Source organism: Salvelinus alpinus, chromosome 19, assembly GCF_045679555.1.
Source record: "Salvelinus alpinus chromosome 19, SLU_Salpinus.1, whole genome shotgun sequence".
In the NCBI taxonomy this organism is placed as follows: Eukaryota; Metazoa; Chordata; class Actinopteri; order Salmoniformes; family Salmonidae; genus Salvelinus; species Salvelinus alpinus.
The window spans coordinates 7801194-7814447 of record NC_092104.1 but is presented as its reverse complement, the minus strand read 5'-3'; the positions used below and the strand labels follow the sequence as shown (position 1 = coordinate 7814447).

General features: G+C 45.7%; 1 protein-coding gene across 1 annotated transcript in view; it reads left to right on the top strand.

Annotated features, from left to right (window-relative positions):
- LOC139544968 (protein unc-13 homolog B-like) overlaps positions 1 to 13254 on the top strand; it is a 133530-nt gene that overhangs the window by 55079 nt on the left and 65197 nt on the right. Inside the window, exons 8-11 of the mRNA XM_071352221.1 lie at positions 1492 to 1719; positions 8145 to 8286; positions 10586 to 10755; positions 12264 to 12379. Coding sequence (XP_071208322.1) covers positions 1492 to 1719; positions 8145 to 8286; positions 10586 to 10755; positions 12264 to 12379 — 656 coding nt within the window. The remainder of the gene's footprint in view (positions 1 to 1491; positions 1720 to 8144; positions 8287 to 10585; positions 10756 to 12263; positions 12380 to 13254) is intronic.

Below are 13254 nucleotides of genomic sequence, written 5' to 3'. Positions count from 1 at the left end.
AGGGCAGGTGAGGGCAGGTAGGGTAGACAGGGCAGGTGAGGGCAGGTAGGGTAGACAGGGCAGGTAGGGTAGACTGAGCAGGTAGGGTAGACAGGGCAGGTAGGGTAGACAGAGCAGGTGAGGGCAGGTAGGGTAGACAGAGCAAGCCCTTGCAGCCTTGTTCCACCCATATATGTTAATGTCTTAATATATGCAAATACACCTGGTGAATTTATGCAGAAGAGGCTAATGAGCACTTTTCCTTATTTTAACACAAAATATTTCTAAAATACTGTATACAATAAGAACATTGTATATGAGTGCATTCTATGAAGAAAAAGGAAAAGTGACGTTTGACAACCATGAATTATTTGTCGGTGCCAGTGAAATGTTTTATGTGTTATAATTCAGACTATAATCTTATAATCTGATGGATTCTAAAAGTTTGAAGTATCTTCATTCATTGTAAATCGCTTTGGATAAAAGCGTCTGCTAAATGGCATAAATTATTATTATTATGATGATGATTATTGTTATTATTGTTATTATTATTTGTATTATTAGTAAATTATCATTATTATTATTTTCATTATTATTATTATTAGTAGTAGTAGTGGCATTCTTATTATTACAATTATTATTATTATTAGTAGTAGTAGTATTATTATTAGTATTAGTATTATCATTATTATTTTAATTATTATTATCATTATTATTATTAGTAGTAGTAGTATTATTATCATTATTATTATTATACTTATTATTATTATTACCATTATTAGTAGTATTAGTATTATTACTATTATATTTTCCAACCAATCTCCCTCTCCTTTTCAATCCCCATCTCCTCCCTTCTCTCCTCCCATATCTCCTTCACTCTCTTCTTCCCTCTCTCCTTCCTTCCCTCGCTCCTCCCCTTTCTCCTTCCCTCTCTCCTCCCTTCTCTCCTCCCTTCTCTTCTTCCCTCTCTCCTCCCTTCTCTCCTCCCCTTTCTTCTTCCCTCTCTCCTCCCTTCTCTCATCCCTTCTCTCCTTCCCTCTCTTCTTCCCTCTCTCCTTCCCTCTCTCCTCCCCTCTCTCCTCCCTTCTCTCCTCCCTTCTCTCTTCTTCCCTTTCTTCTTCCCTCTCTCCTCCCTTCTCTCCTCCCTTCTCTCCTCCCATATCTCCTTCACTCTCTTCTTCCCTCTCTCCTTCCTTCCCTCGCTCCTCCCCTTTCTCCTTCCCTCTCTCCTCCCTTCTCTCCTCCCTTCTCTTCTTCCTTCTCTCCTCCCTTCTCTCCTCCCTTCTCTCCTCCCCTTTCTTCTTCCCTCTCTCCTCCCTTCTCTCCTTCCCTCTCTTCTTCCCTCTCTCCTTCCCTCGCTCCTCCCCTCTCTCCTCCCCTCTCTCCTTCCTTCCTTCGCTTCTCCCCTTTCTCCTTCCCTCTCTCCTCTCTTCTCTCATCCCTTCTCTTCTTCCCTCTCTCCTTCCCTCGCTCCTCCCCTCTCTCCTCCCCTCTCTCCTTCCCTCTCTCCAGGAGCGGCTGAGAAGAGCTCTAAGACAGGAGCAGAGGACCGGACGCAGCACATCATCACAGCTATGAAGGACAGGATGAAGATCAGGGAGAGGAACAAGCCGGAGATCTTTGACGAGATCAGGGCTGTGTTTGCCGTCACTAAGCTGCTCCATGCACAGCAGATGAAGACCATTAAACAGAGCGTGTTAGACGGAACCTCCAAGTGGTCCGCCAAGATCACCATCACCGGTACGTATTGTACAACAACACTGTACCACACCTCACAGCAACACTGTACCACACCGCACTGCAACACTGTACCACACCGCATTACTCTACCACACCAAACCGCAACACTCTACGGCACCACACCGCAACACTCTACCACACTGCAGAACTGTACCACACCGCACAGCAACACTGTACCACACCACACCGCAACACTCTACCACACCGCAACACTCTACCACACCGCAACACTCTACCACACCGCAACACTTTACCACACCGCAACACTTTACAACACCGCAACACTCTACCACACCGCAACACTCTACCACACCGCAACACTCTACCACACCGCAACACTCTACCACACCGCAACACTCTACCACACCGCAACACTCTACCACACCGCAACACTCTACCACACCGCAACACTTTACATCACTGCAACACTTTACATCACCACACCGCAACACTTTACCACACCGCAAAACTGTACCACACTGCAACACTATACCACATCGCATTGCAACACTCTACCACACCGCAAAACTGTACCACACCACACCGTAACACTGCACCACACCTCAACACTGCACCACACCTCAACACTGTACCACACCTCAACACTGTACCACACCTCAACACTGTACCACACCAGAAAACTGTACACACACCTCAACACTGCACCACACCTCAACACTGTACCACACCTCAACACTGTACCACACCTCAACACTGCACCACACCTCAACACTGCACCACACCTAAACACTGCACCACACCTCAACACTGCACCACACCTCAACACTCTACCACACCTCAACACTCTACCACACCTCAACACTGCACCACACCTCAACACTGCACCACACCTAAACACTGCACCACACCTCAACACTCTACCACACCTCAACACTGCACCACGCCTCAACACTCTACCACACCTCAACACTCTACCACACCTCAACACTCTACCACACCTCAACACTGCACCACACCTAAACACTGCACCACACCTCAACACTCTACCACACCTCAACACTCTACCACACCTCAACACTGCACCACACCTCAACACTATACCACACCGTAACACTGCACCACACCTCAACACTCTACCACACCTCAACACTCTACCACACCTCAACACTGCACCACACCTCAACACTCTACCACACCTCAACACTGCACCACACCTAGGGCTGTTTCCGTTACGTGACGGTAATCTCCTCTTATGCACTCTGGACATGCTTTGGTCGTACCCTACTGGCTAACGACCATCATGTCCTAATGAGGTCTTGGGTCTATTGTCCCTCTAACCACTCTGACATCATTATAAATGCAATCGAAAATCACATCAAACACATATCATCAAAACATTATTGTGTTTTTTTTTTAAACTCACCTCACAGTGATGATCAATTTGAAGAGAAAGAAGTTCAACAACAGGTTGAAACTGAGCGGAAAACATGGTCGTTGTAGATGTTGGTTCAAAGCCTAACACAACGAAATGGACGACGCTTTATAAGGTGATAATTAATTCAAAAACACCCGTATGCATATTAGGGCTTATGAGCCCAAAACGTAATTAAAATGATGATTGTGCTGTTATACAATACATAGCCTACTACATATTACACATAATATAAAACAACACTGGTTTAAGATGTCTTTGGTACATAATTGGTCTAGCCTATACTCCAAAATTAAACACATTTGAGTTATCGCCTTTGAGTGTGGACTGTACTATTACGCATACTGGATGGACTGGTTACCTTATGCTATGCTCCAACATGTATATCCCTGAGTCTGGGACAGAACATAGAGCCCTAGGAGATGCTGTTGGTTCATTGATTGTGCAGGGCGGCTTACAGGCGACAGGTAGCCTAGTGGTTAGAGCTTTGGGCCAGCAACCAAAAAGTTGCTGGATCGAATTCCCGAGCTGACAAGGTAAAAATCTGTCGTTCTGCTCCTGAACAAGGCAGTTAACCCACTGTTCCCTGGTAGGCCGTCATTGTAAATAAGAATTTGTTCTTAACTGACTTGCCTAGTTAAATAAAGGTAACATTTAATTAAAAATAATTTTAAAATACAGTTAGCCTACAGTTATAGTGAATTTGTATTTGATTTGTACGTAGGCCCGGTGGAGAGAAGAAAACAGCCAGGCTAGCTCACTCTTTTTATTATCCATCCGCTCAGATGTTTTATTCGTTCCCTCCTTATGTGGACTACCGTTAGAGCGTTGGGCCAGTAACCAAAAGGTTGCTGGATCGAATCCCCGAGCTGACAAGGTAAAAATCTGTTGATCTGCCCCTGAGCAAGGCAGTTAACCCACTGTTCCCCAGGCGCCGAAGACGTGGATGTTGATTATGGCAGCCCCCCCCCCCCCCCCCCCCCGAACCTCTCTGATTCAGAGGGGTTGGGTTAAATGCGGAAGATACATTTCAGTTGAAGGCATTCAGTTGTACAACTGTCTAGGTATCCCCCTTTCCCTTTCTCATTACAGTCCCACTATGCCCGATAACATTTTGCAGTCTAAGTGTAATTCTATTTAGTTAATGACATGCGTCAAATGGCGATGATCACTCAACAGTTTATTTCCAGTTTCAGTGTTTTCATATGCCTCCGAATCATACAGGAAAATAATAGTAATGGGTGTGAAAAACCACTCAAGTTGCAAATATGGGGCAACTAAGATGCACTCTCATCCCTAGGCAGGAAGTCCGTAAATAATTAACTGAATACAATTACATTTTCGGCTGCAAAATGTTATTGTCCATGTGGGAGCATCATAATAGCCTACAAATCAGAGGGAATGGATAAAAAACCACAGGGAACGGAATAGGTTGGCTGTTTTTTTTCTTTTCAACATGACCCCTAAGGGGCTCCGTAATAGTAATAGAGATGTTTTTTTTTCTTCCCATAATTCATTGGGTGACACATTACCTTTAGCTATACAGAATATCTCACCACCGTGCGTTTCCATCTCCTTTACTCCTTTCTTGAGCGCGCAGAGTGGCTGTCAACAGTTTAGTAAAATACATTACATGACCAAAAAGTATGTGGACATCTGCTCGTTGAACATCTCATTACAAAATCATGGGCATTAATATGGAGTTGGTCCCCTCTCTGCTGCTAAAACATCCTCTGATCTTCTGGGAAGGCTTTCCACTAGATGTTGGAACATTGCTGTGGGGACTTCCATTCAGCCACAAGAGCATTAGTGAGGTCGGGCACTGATGTTGGGCGATTAGGCCTGGCTCGCAGTCGACGTTCCAATTCATCCCTAAGGTGTTCGATGGGGTTAAGGTCAGGGCTCTGTGCAGGCCAGTTAAGATCTTCTACACCGATCTTGACAAACCATTTCTGTATGGATCTCGCTTTGTGCACGGGGGCATTGTCATGCTGAAACAGGAAAGAGCCTTCCCCAAACTGTTGCCACAAAGTTGAAAGCACAGAATCGTCTAGAATGCCATTGTATGCTGTAGCGTTAAGATTTCCCTTCACTGGAACTAAGGGGCCTAGCCCGAACCATGAAAAACAGCCCCAGACCATTATTCCTCCTCCAACAAACTTTACAGATGGCACTATGCATTGGGGCAGGTAGCGTTCTTCTGGCACAGCCAAACCCAGATTTGTCCGTCGGGACTGCCAGAAGGTGAAGTATGATTAATCTCTCCAGAGAATGCTTTTCCACTGCTCCAGAGTCCAATGGCGGCAAGCTTTACACCACTCCAGCCGACGCTTGCATTGCGCATGGTGATCTTAGGCTTGTGTGTGGCTGCTTGGCCATTTAAACCCATTTCATGAAGTTCCCGATGAACAGTTATTGTGCTGACGTAGCTTCCAGAGGCAGTTTGGAACTCGGTAGTGAGTGTTGCAACTGAGGACAGATCATTTTTACGCGCTACAGGCTTCGGGCACTCGACAGTCCCATTCTGTGAACTTGTGTGGCCTACCACTTTACGGCTGAGCCGTTGTTGCTCCTAGATGTTTCCACTTCACAATAACAACACTTACAGTTGACCAAGCACCTCTAGCAAGGAAGCAATTTGACGAACTGACTTGTTGGAAAGGTGGCATCCTATGACGATGCCACGTTGAAAGTCACTGAGCTCTTCAGTAAGGCCATTCTACTGTCAATGTTTGTCTATGGAGATTGCATGGCGGTGTGCTCAATTTAGTAGCCTACCAGCATCATTGAAAAACATAATGGCGGGAAAGCAAGCTCCCTCCATTCGCTATTCAAGTACCAACAGATTACATATTTTTTCCCCCTGCCTCTCTTCTTGCCCATTTGATAATGGGCCATTCTAAATCAACACTAATCTTACATATTAGTAAAGACAAGATTAGGTTGAGAATAGTCTGATGGGTGAAAATGTGATCAGTTGATGAGAGAACAGCTGTGCAGCCTGAGGCGAGGATCAGAGAGCAAGCTTTTTTCACAACCTTCTGAAGTCATCAATATCCTGTAGTCTCATCATGCAGCCCATATATGTGTAGATTTCTAACACATTCTAAGGTTTGTATCGTTCACAACTTAAGTTGCCAAACAACTCTAAATATAGCATAGAGGACCTGTTTCAAATTATCACTTTTACATCATACAACATACAACATACAACATACAACATACAACACACAACATACAACATACAACATACAACATACAACATACAACACACAACATACAACATACAACACACAACACACAACATACAACACACAACATACAGCATACAACATACAACACACAACATACAACATACAACATACAACACACACTTCATATGTGCTCTCACTCCGGAATGGGAAAAATGACCTGTAGTGACTTCACTGGTACTCAGATACCCATAATAACGCTCAACTATTCTACAATCTACATCGTTTTGGACCATCAAGTGTTTTTCAACTAACTGCCTGATGATCAACCAAATGTAATCGATTGTTAAGGTTAGTTGCAGTGAAGTTACACAGTTGAAATAGCAACCGTTTATTTTGTTCTCCTGCTGAGCAAAGCCTGCTACTGCCTGGTCTTAGACAGGGAGGAAATCACAGATCTGTTCAAGGCTGGGTGACGAACAACATCCTAGTGATTTGATATCACTGCACAGATTAGATAGGGAGGAAATCACAGATCTGTTAAAGGCTGGGTGACGAACAACATCATAGTGATTTGATATCACTGCACAGATTAGATAAACTACTGAAATAAATCATGTTTGTTTGTGGTTTGTTTATTTTTCGTCTAAATGTTGTCTGTTTATGGGTCTAAATGTTGTCTGTTTATGGGTCTAAATGTTGTCTGTTTATGGGTCTAAATGTTGTCTGTTTATGGGTCTAAATGTTGTCTGTTTATGGGTCTAAATGTTGTCTGTTTATGGGTCTAAATGTTGTCTGTTTATGGGTCTAAATGTTGTCTGTTTATGGGTCTAAATGTTGTCTGTTTATGGGTCTAAATGTTGTCTGTTTATGGGTCTAAATGTTGTCTGTTTATGGGTCTAAATGTTGTCTGTTTATGGGTCTAAATGTTGTCTGTTTATGGGTCTAAATGTTGTCTGTTTATGGATCTAAATGTTGTCTGTTTATGGGTCTAAATGTTGTCTGTTTATGGGTCTAAATGTTGTCTGTTTATGGGTCTAAATGTTGTCTGTTTATGGGTCTAAATGTTGTCTGTTTATGGGTCTAAATGTTGTCTGTTTATGGGTCTAAATGTTGTCTGTTTATGGGTCTAAAATTTGTTTGTTTATGGGTCTAAATGTTGTTTGTTTATGGGTCTAAATGTTGTTTGTTTATGGGTCTAAATTAAAGGGTTAGCAACACATTTATCCCATGCTTATCAACGTGGCTTTAAAGACACCTGGCAGAGTTTTACCACTCACAGCGTTTCTCCTCTTACCTCCCGGGACGCCAACAGCAAAGGACTCTGGGAGGGAGGAGGCTTTGTGCATTAATCATTCTATCGCTGTTGGTTATATGTTCTTCAATAGAATGCTGAATTGAAGCTAGAATATAATATTTTGTATTGTTCTAGGATTATTAATCATGTTTATTTTATTCATATGACCAAAACACGCATTATTCAGTGGAATTGTACATGGACTTTAAGTCAATTGTTGAGAAATGGTTTTATAACATCAGCCAGCCCAGCAGTGACGATGACTCATTCAATCATTTGCTGTGGTTTTGCTGAATGGTGAGTCACATGGTGAGGTCACATGGTGAGGTCACATTCTGTGTGTGTTTGTGCCATGGACTTCTTTGTCTGTCATTGCCTTTTCATCAAATGTGAAATAACGTGTGTGTGTGTGTGTGTGTGTGTGTGTGTGTGTGTGTGTGTGTGTGTGTGTGTGTGTGTGTGTGTGTGTGTGTGTGTGTGTGTGTGTGTGTGTGTGTGTGTGTGTGTGTGTGTGTCTGTGTGTGTCTGTGTGTGTCTGTGTTAGTTGTCAGTGCTCAGGGTCTCCAGGCTAAAGACAGGACCGGCTCCAGTGACCCTTACGTGACCATTCAGGTGGGGAAGACCAAGAAGAGAACCAAGACCATCTATGGAAACCTCAACCCTGTCTGGGAGGAGAAATTCAACTTGTAAGGCGTCTCATACCTTCTCTCTTTACCCTCCTCTTCTTCACCCTACTCCTCTTCACATTCTCCCTTCCCTCCTCCTCTTCACATTCTCCCTTACCTCTTCCTTCCACCCTCCTCCTCTTCACATTCTCCATTCCCTCCTCCCCTTCACCCTCCTGCTCTTCACATTCTCCCTTCCCTCCTCCTTCCACCCTCCTCCTCTTCAACCTCATCTTTACCCTCCTCCTCTTTACCCTCCTCTTCTTCACCACCCTCCTCTTCACCCTCCTCCTCCTCCTTTTCTCCTCCTCCTCTTCATCCTCCTCTTTACACTCCTCCTCTTCACCCTCCTATTTTCCTCCTCCTCTTCACCCTCCTCCTCTTTACCCTCCTCCTCTTTACCCTCCTCCTCTCCTCCTACTCTTCTCCTCCTCTTCTCCTCCTCTTACCCTCCTCTTTACCCTCCTCCTCTTACCCTCCTCTTTACCCTCCTCCTCTTTACCTTCCTCCTCTTACCCTCCTTTTTACCCTCCTCCTCTTTACCTTCCTCCTTTTACCCTCCTCTTTACCCTACTCCTCTTTACCTTCCTCCTCTTACCCTCCTCTTTACCCTCCTCCTCTTTACCTTCCTCCTGTTTACCTTCCTATTTACCCTCCCCCTCTTTATCCTCCTCTTTACCCTCCTCATCTTTACCCTCCTCCTCTTACCCTCCTCTTTACCCTCTTCCTCTTTACCCTACTCCTCTTACCCTCCTCTTTACCCTCCTCCTCTTTACCCTCCTCCTCTTTACCTTCCTCCTCTTTACCTTCCTATTTACCCTCCTCCTCCTCTCCTCCTCCTCTCTCCCTCCTCTTACTCTCCTCTTCACCCTCCTCCTCCTCTCCTCCTCCTCTCCCCCTCCTCTTACTCTCCTCTTTACCCTCCTCCCCCCCCCCCTCTTCACCTTCATTCTCCCCTTCTCCTCCTCCCCTTTACCCTCCTCCTCTTTACCCTCCTCCTCTCCTCCTACTCTCCTCCTACTCTTCTCCTCCTCTTCTCCTCCTCTTACCCTCCTCCTCTTACCCTCCTCTTTACCCTCCTCCTCTTTACCTTCCTCCTCTTTACCTTCCTATTTACCCTCCCCCTCTTTATCCTCCTCTTTACCCTCCCCCTCTTATCCTCCTCTTTACCCTCCTCCTCTTTACTCTCCCCCTCTTTATCCTCCTCTTTACCCTCCTCCTCTTTACCCTCCTCCTCTTTACCCTCCCCCTCTTTATCCTCCTCTTTACCCTCCTCCTCTTTACCCTCCTCCTCTTTACCCTCCTCCTCTTTACCCTCCTCCTCTTACCCTCCTCTTTACCCTCCTCCTCTTTACCTTCCTCCTCTTTACCTTCCTATTTACCCTCCTCCTCTTTACCCTCCTCCTCTTTACCCTCCTCCTCTTTACCCTCCCCTTTACCCTCCTCCTCTTTACCTTCCTCCTCTTTACCTTCCTATTTACCCTCCCCCTCCTCTTCACCTTCATTCTCCCCTTCTCCTCCTCCTCTTTACCCTCCTCTTCACCCTCCTCCTCTCTACCCTCCTCTTCCCCTTCTCCGCTTCTTCACGCTCCTCTTCTCCTCCTCCCCTTCTTCAACCTCCTCCTCTTCATCCTCCTCCTCCCCTTCTACTCCTCCTCTTCACCCTCCTCCGCTTTACCCTCCTCCTCCTCTTCACTCCCTCCTCCACCTCCTCGTACCACCTCCTCCTCCATCTCCTCTCTCCTCCTATGTGTGTCGATATCAGTGAAATTTGAGTCATAAATTGTCAGTTCTTAATGAACAGTATAATAAAGCCAGCAGCCTACCACCCTGCATCCCACTGCTGGTTTGCTTCTGAAGCTAAGCAGGGTTGGTCCTGGTCAGTCCCTGGATGGGAGACCAGGCGCTGCTGGAAGTGGTGTTGGAGGGCCAGTAGGAGGCACTCTTTCCTCTGGTCTAAAAAAAGTGATTGGGGACACTGCCCTGTGTAGGGTGCTGTCTTTCAGATGGGACGTTAAACGGGTGTCCTGACTCTCTGTGATCATTAAAAGACCCCATGGCACTTATTGTAAGAGTAGGGGTGGTAACCCCGGTGTCCTGGTTAAATTCCCAACCTGGCCCTCATACCATCATGGTCATCTAATCCTCCCCAGTTTACAGTTGGCTCATTCATCCCCTTCCTCTCCCCTTGTAACTATTCCCCAGGTCGTTGCTGTAAATGAGAATGTGTTCTCAGTCAACTTACTTGGTAAAATAACAGAAAAATATTTTTTAAAAGGTACTTAAACCGTTAATCTTCCCTGTCCCTACTCCTCTTCAGTGAGTGCCACAACACGTCGGACCGTATCAAGCTGCGTGTTTGGGACGAGGACGATGACATCAAGTCCCGGGTGAAACAGCGTCTCAAGAGGGAGTCCGATGACTTCCTGGGTCAGAGCATCATCGAGGTCAGAACCCTCAGCGGAGAGATGGACGTCTGGTACAACCTGGGTACGGAGTCACATACAGCACCTACCGCTCTGTGTGTTTTTTGGAGGAGGTCTGTGTGTGTGTGTGTGTGTGTGTGTGTGTGTGTGTGTGTGTGTGTAGGTGTGCGTGTGTTTTTTGTGTATGTGTGTGTGTGTGTGTGTTTGTATGTGTGTGTGGCACGTGTGTGTAGGTGTGTGTAGGTGTGCGTGTGTGTGGTGCATGGTCAACCAAGTTCAGTTATATTCTTCTTCGCTATTTTAACAGGAACTGACAAATCTTATTCAAATCTGTTCATTTACACCCCCAGGAAGAATATGAGACTTAAACAAAACAAAAAACAAAACAAAAATCTGACAAGCTAGCACTTAGATCTGGTTATTTTCACATTTTCATAAATTCTTTGAATGTTTGGGAATAACGTATATTAAGGCATTTGTGAAAATTCTATAGCAATATAGAGTGGGATTGTGGCTGTGGTGTTTGGACAATCAATAGACACTGCAGTAAATACAACCTAATAAAACCATCTGTCTCGTCCAGGACCGGAGTCTACACAGACCGGTGTGCTATAGTCAATCAGAGTTACAGTAGGCCTTTATACAAACAAGCCATTTGCCACACGGTCCTGCCATCATTAACTTTTGAACTGGACTGTGTGTCTCTGTCTGTCTGTCTGTCTGTCTGTCTGTCTGTCTGTCTGTCTGTCTGTCTGTCTGTCTGTCTGTCTGTCTGTCTGTCTGTCTGTCTGTCTATCTGACAGTGTGTGTCTGTATCTGACAGTGTGTGTCTGTATCTGACAGTGTGTGTCTGTATCTGACAGTGTGTGTCTGTATCTGACAGTGTGTGTCTGTATCTGACAGTGTGTGTCTGTATCTGACAGTGTGTATCTGTGTGTCTCTATCTGACAGTGTGTATCTGTGTGTCTCTATCTGACAGTGTGTGTCTCTATCTGACAGTGTGTGTCTGTATCTGACAGTGTGTGTCTGTGTCTCTCTATCTTACAGTGTGTGTCTCTATCTGACAGTGTGTATCTGTGTGTCTCTATCTGACAGTGTGTGTCTCTATCTGACAGTGTGTATCTGTGTGTCTGTATCTGACAGTGTGTATCTGTGTGTCTCTATCTGACAGTGTGTGTCTCTATCTGACAGTGTGTGTCTGTATCTGACAGTGTGTGTCTCTATCTGACAGTGTGTGTCTGTATCTGACAGTGTGTATCTGTGTCTCTCTATCTTACAGTGTGTGTCTCTATCTGACAGTGTGTGTCTCTATCTGACAGTGTGTGTCTGTATCTGTGTGTCTGTATCTGACAGTGTGTATCTGTGTCTCTCTATCTTACAGTGTGTGTCTGTATCTGACAGTGTGTGTCTCTATCTGACAGTGTGTATCTGTGTGTCTCTATCTGACAGTGTGTATCTGTGTGTCTTTATCTGACAGTGTGTGTCTCTATCTGACAGTGTGTGTCTGTGTGTCTCTATCTGACAGTGTGTGTCTCTATCTGACAGTGTGTGTCTGTGTGTTTCTCCCTACAGAGAAGAGGACTGATAAGTCAGCAGTGTCTGGGGCCATCAGGTTACAGATCAGTGTGGAGATTGAAGGGGAGGAGAAAGTAGCGCCGTACCACGTTCAGTACACCAGCCTGCATGAGGTAACACACCACGTTCAATACACCAGCCTGCATGAGGTAACACACCACGTTCAGTACACCAGCCTGGACGATGTAACACACACCACGTTCAATACACCAGCCTGCATGAGGTAACACACCACGTTCAATACACCAGCCTGCATGAGGTAACACACCCCGTTCAATACACCAGCCTGCACGATGTAACACACCACGTTCAATACACCAGCCTGCATGAGGTAACACACCCCGTTCAATACACCAGCCTGCATGAGGTAACACACCCCGTTCAGTACACCAGCCTGCATGAGGTAACACACCCCGTTCAGTACACCAGCCTGCATGAGGTAACACACCCCGTTCAATACACCAGCCTGCATGAGGTAACACACCACGTTCAGTACACCAGCCTGCATGAGGTAACACACCCCGTTCAATACACCAGCCTGCATGAGGTAACACACCACGTTCAATACACCAGCCTGCATGAGGTAACACACCACGTTCAATACACCAGCCTGCACGATGTAACACACCACGTTCAATACACCAGCCTGCATGAGGTAACACACCACGTTCAGTACACCAGCCTGCACGATGTAACACACCACGTTCGATACACCAGCCTGCATGAGGTAACACACCACGTTCAGTACACCAGCCTGCACGAGGTAACACACCACGTTTAGTACACCAGCCTGCACGAGGTAACACACCACGTTCAATACACCAGCCTGCACGAGGTAACACACCACGTTCAATACACCAGCCTGCACGATGTAACACACCACGTTCAATACACCAGCCTGCATGAGGTAACACACCACGTTCAATACACCAGCCTGCACGAGGTAACACACCACGTTTAGTACACCAGCCTGCACGAGGTAACACAC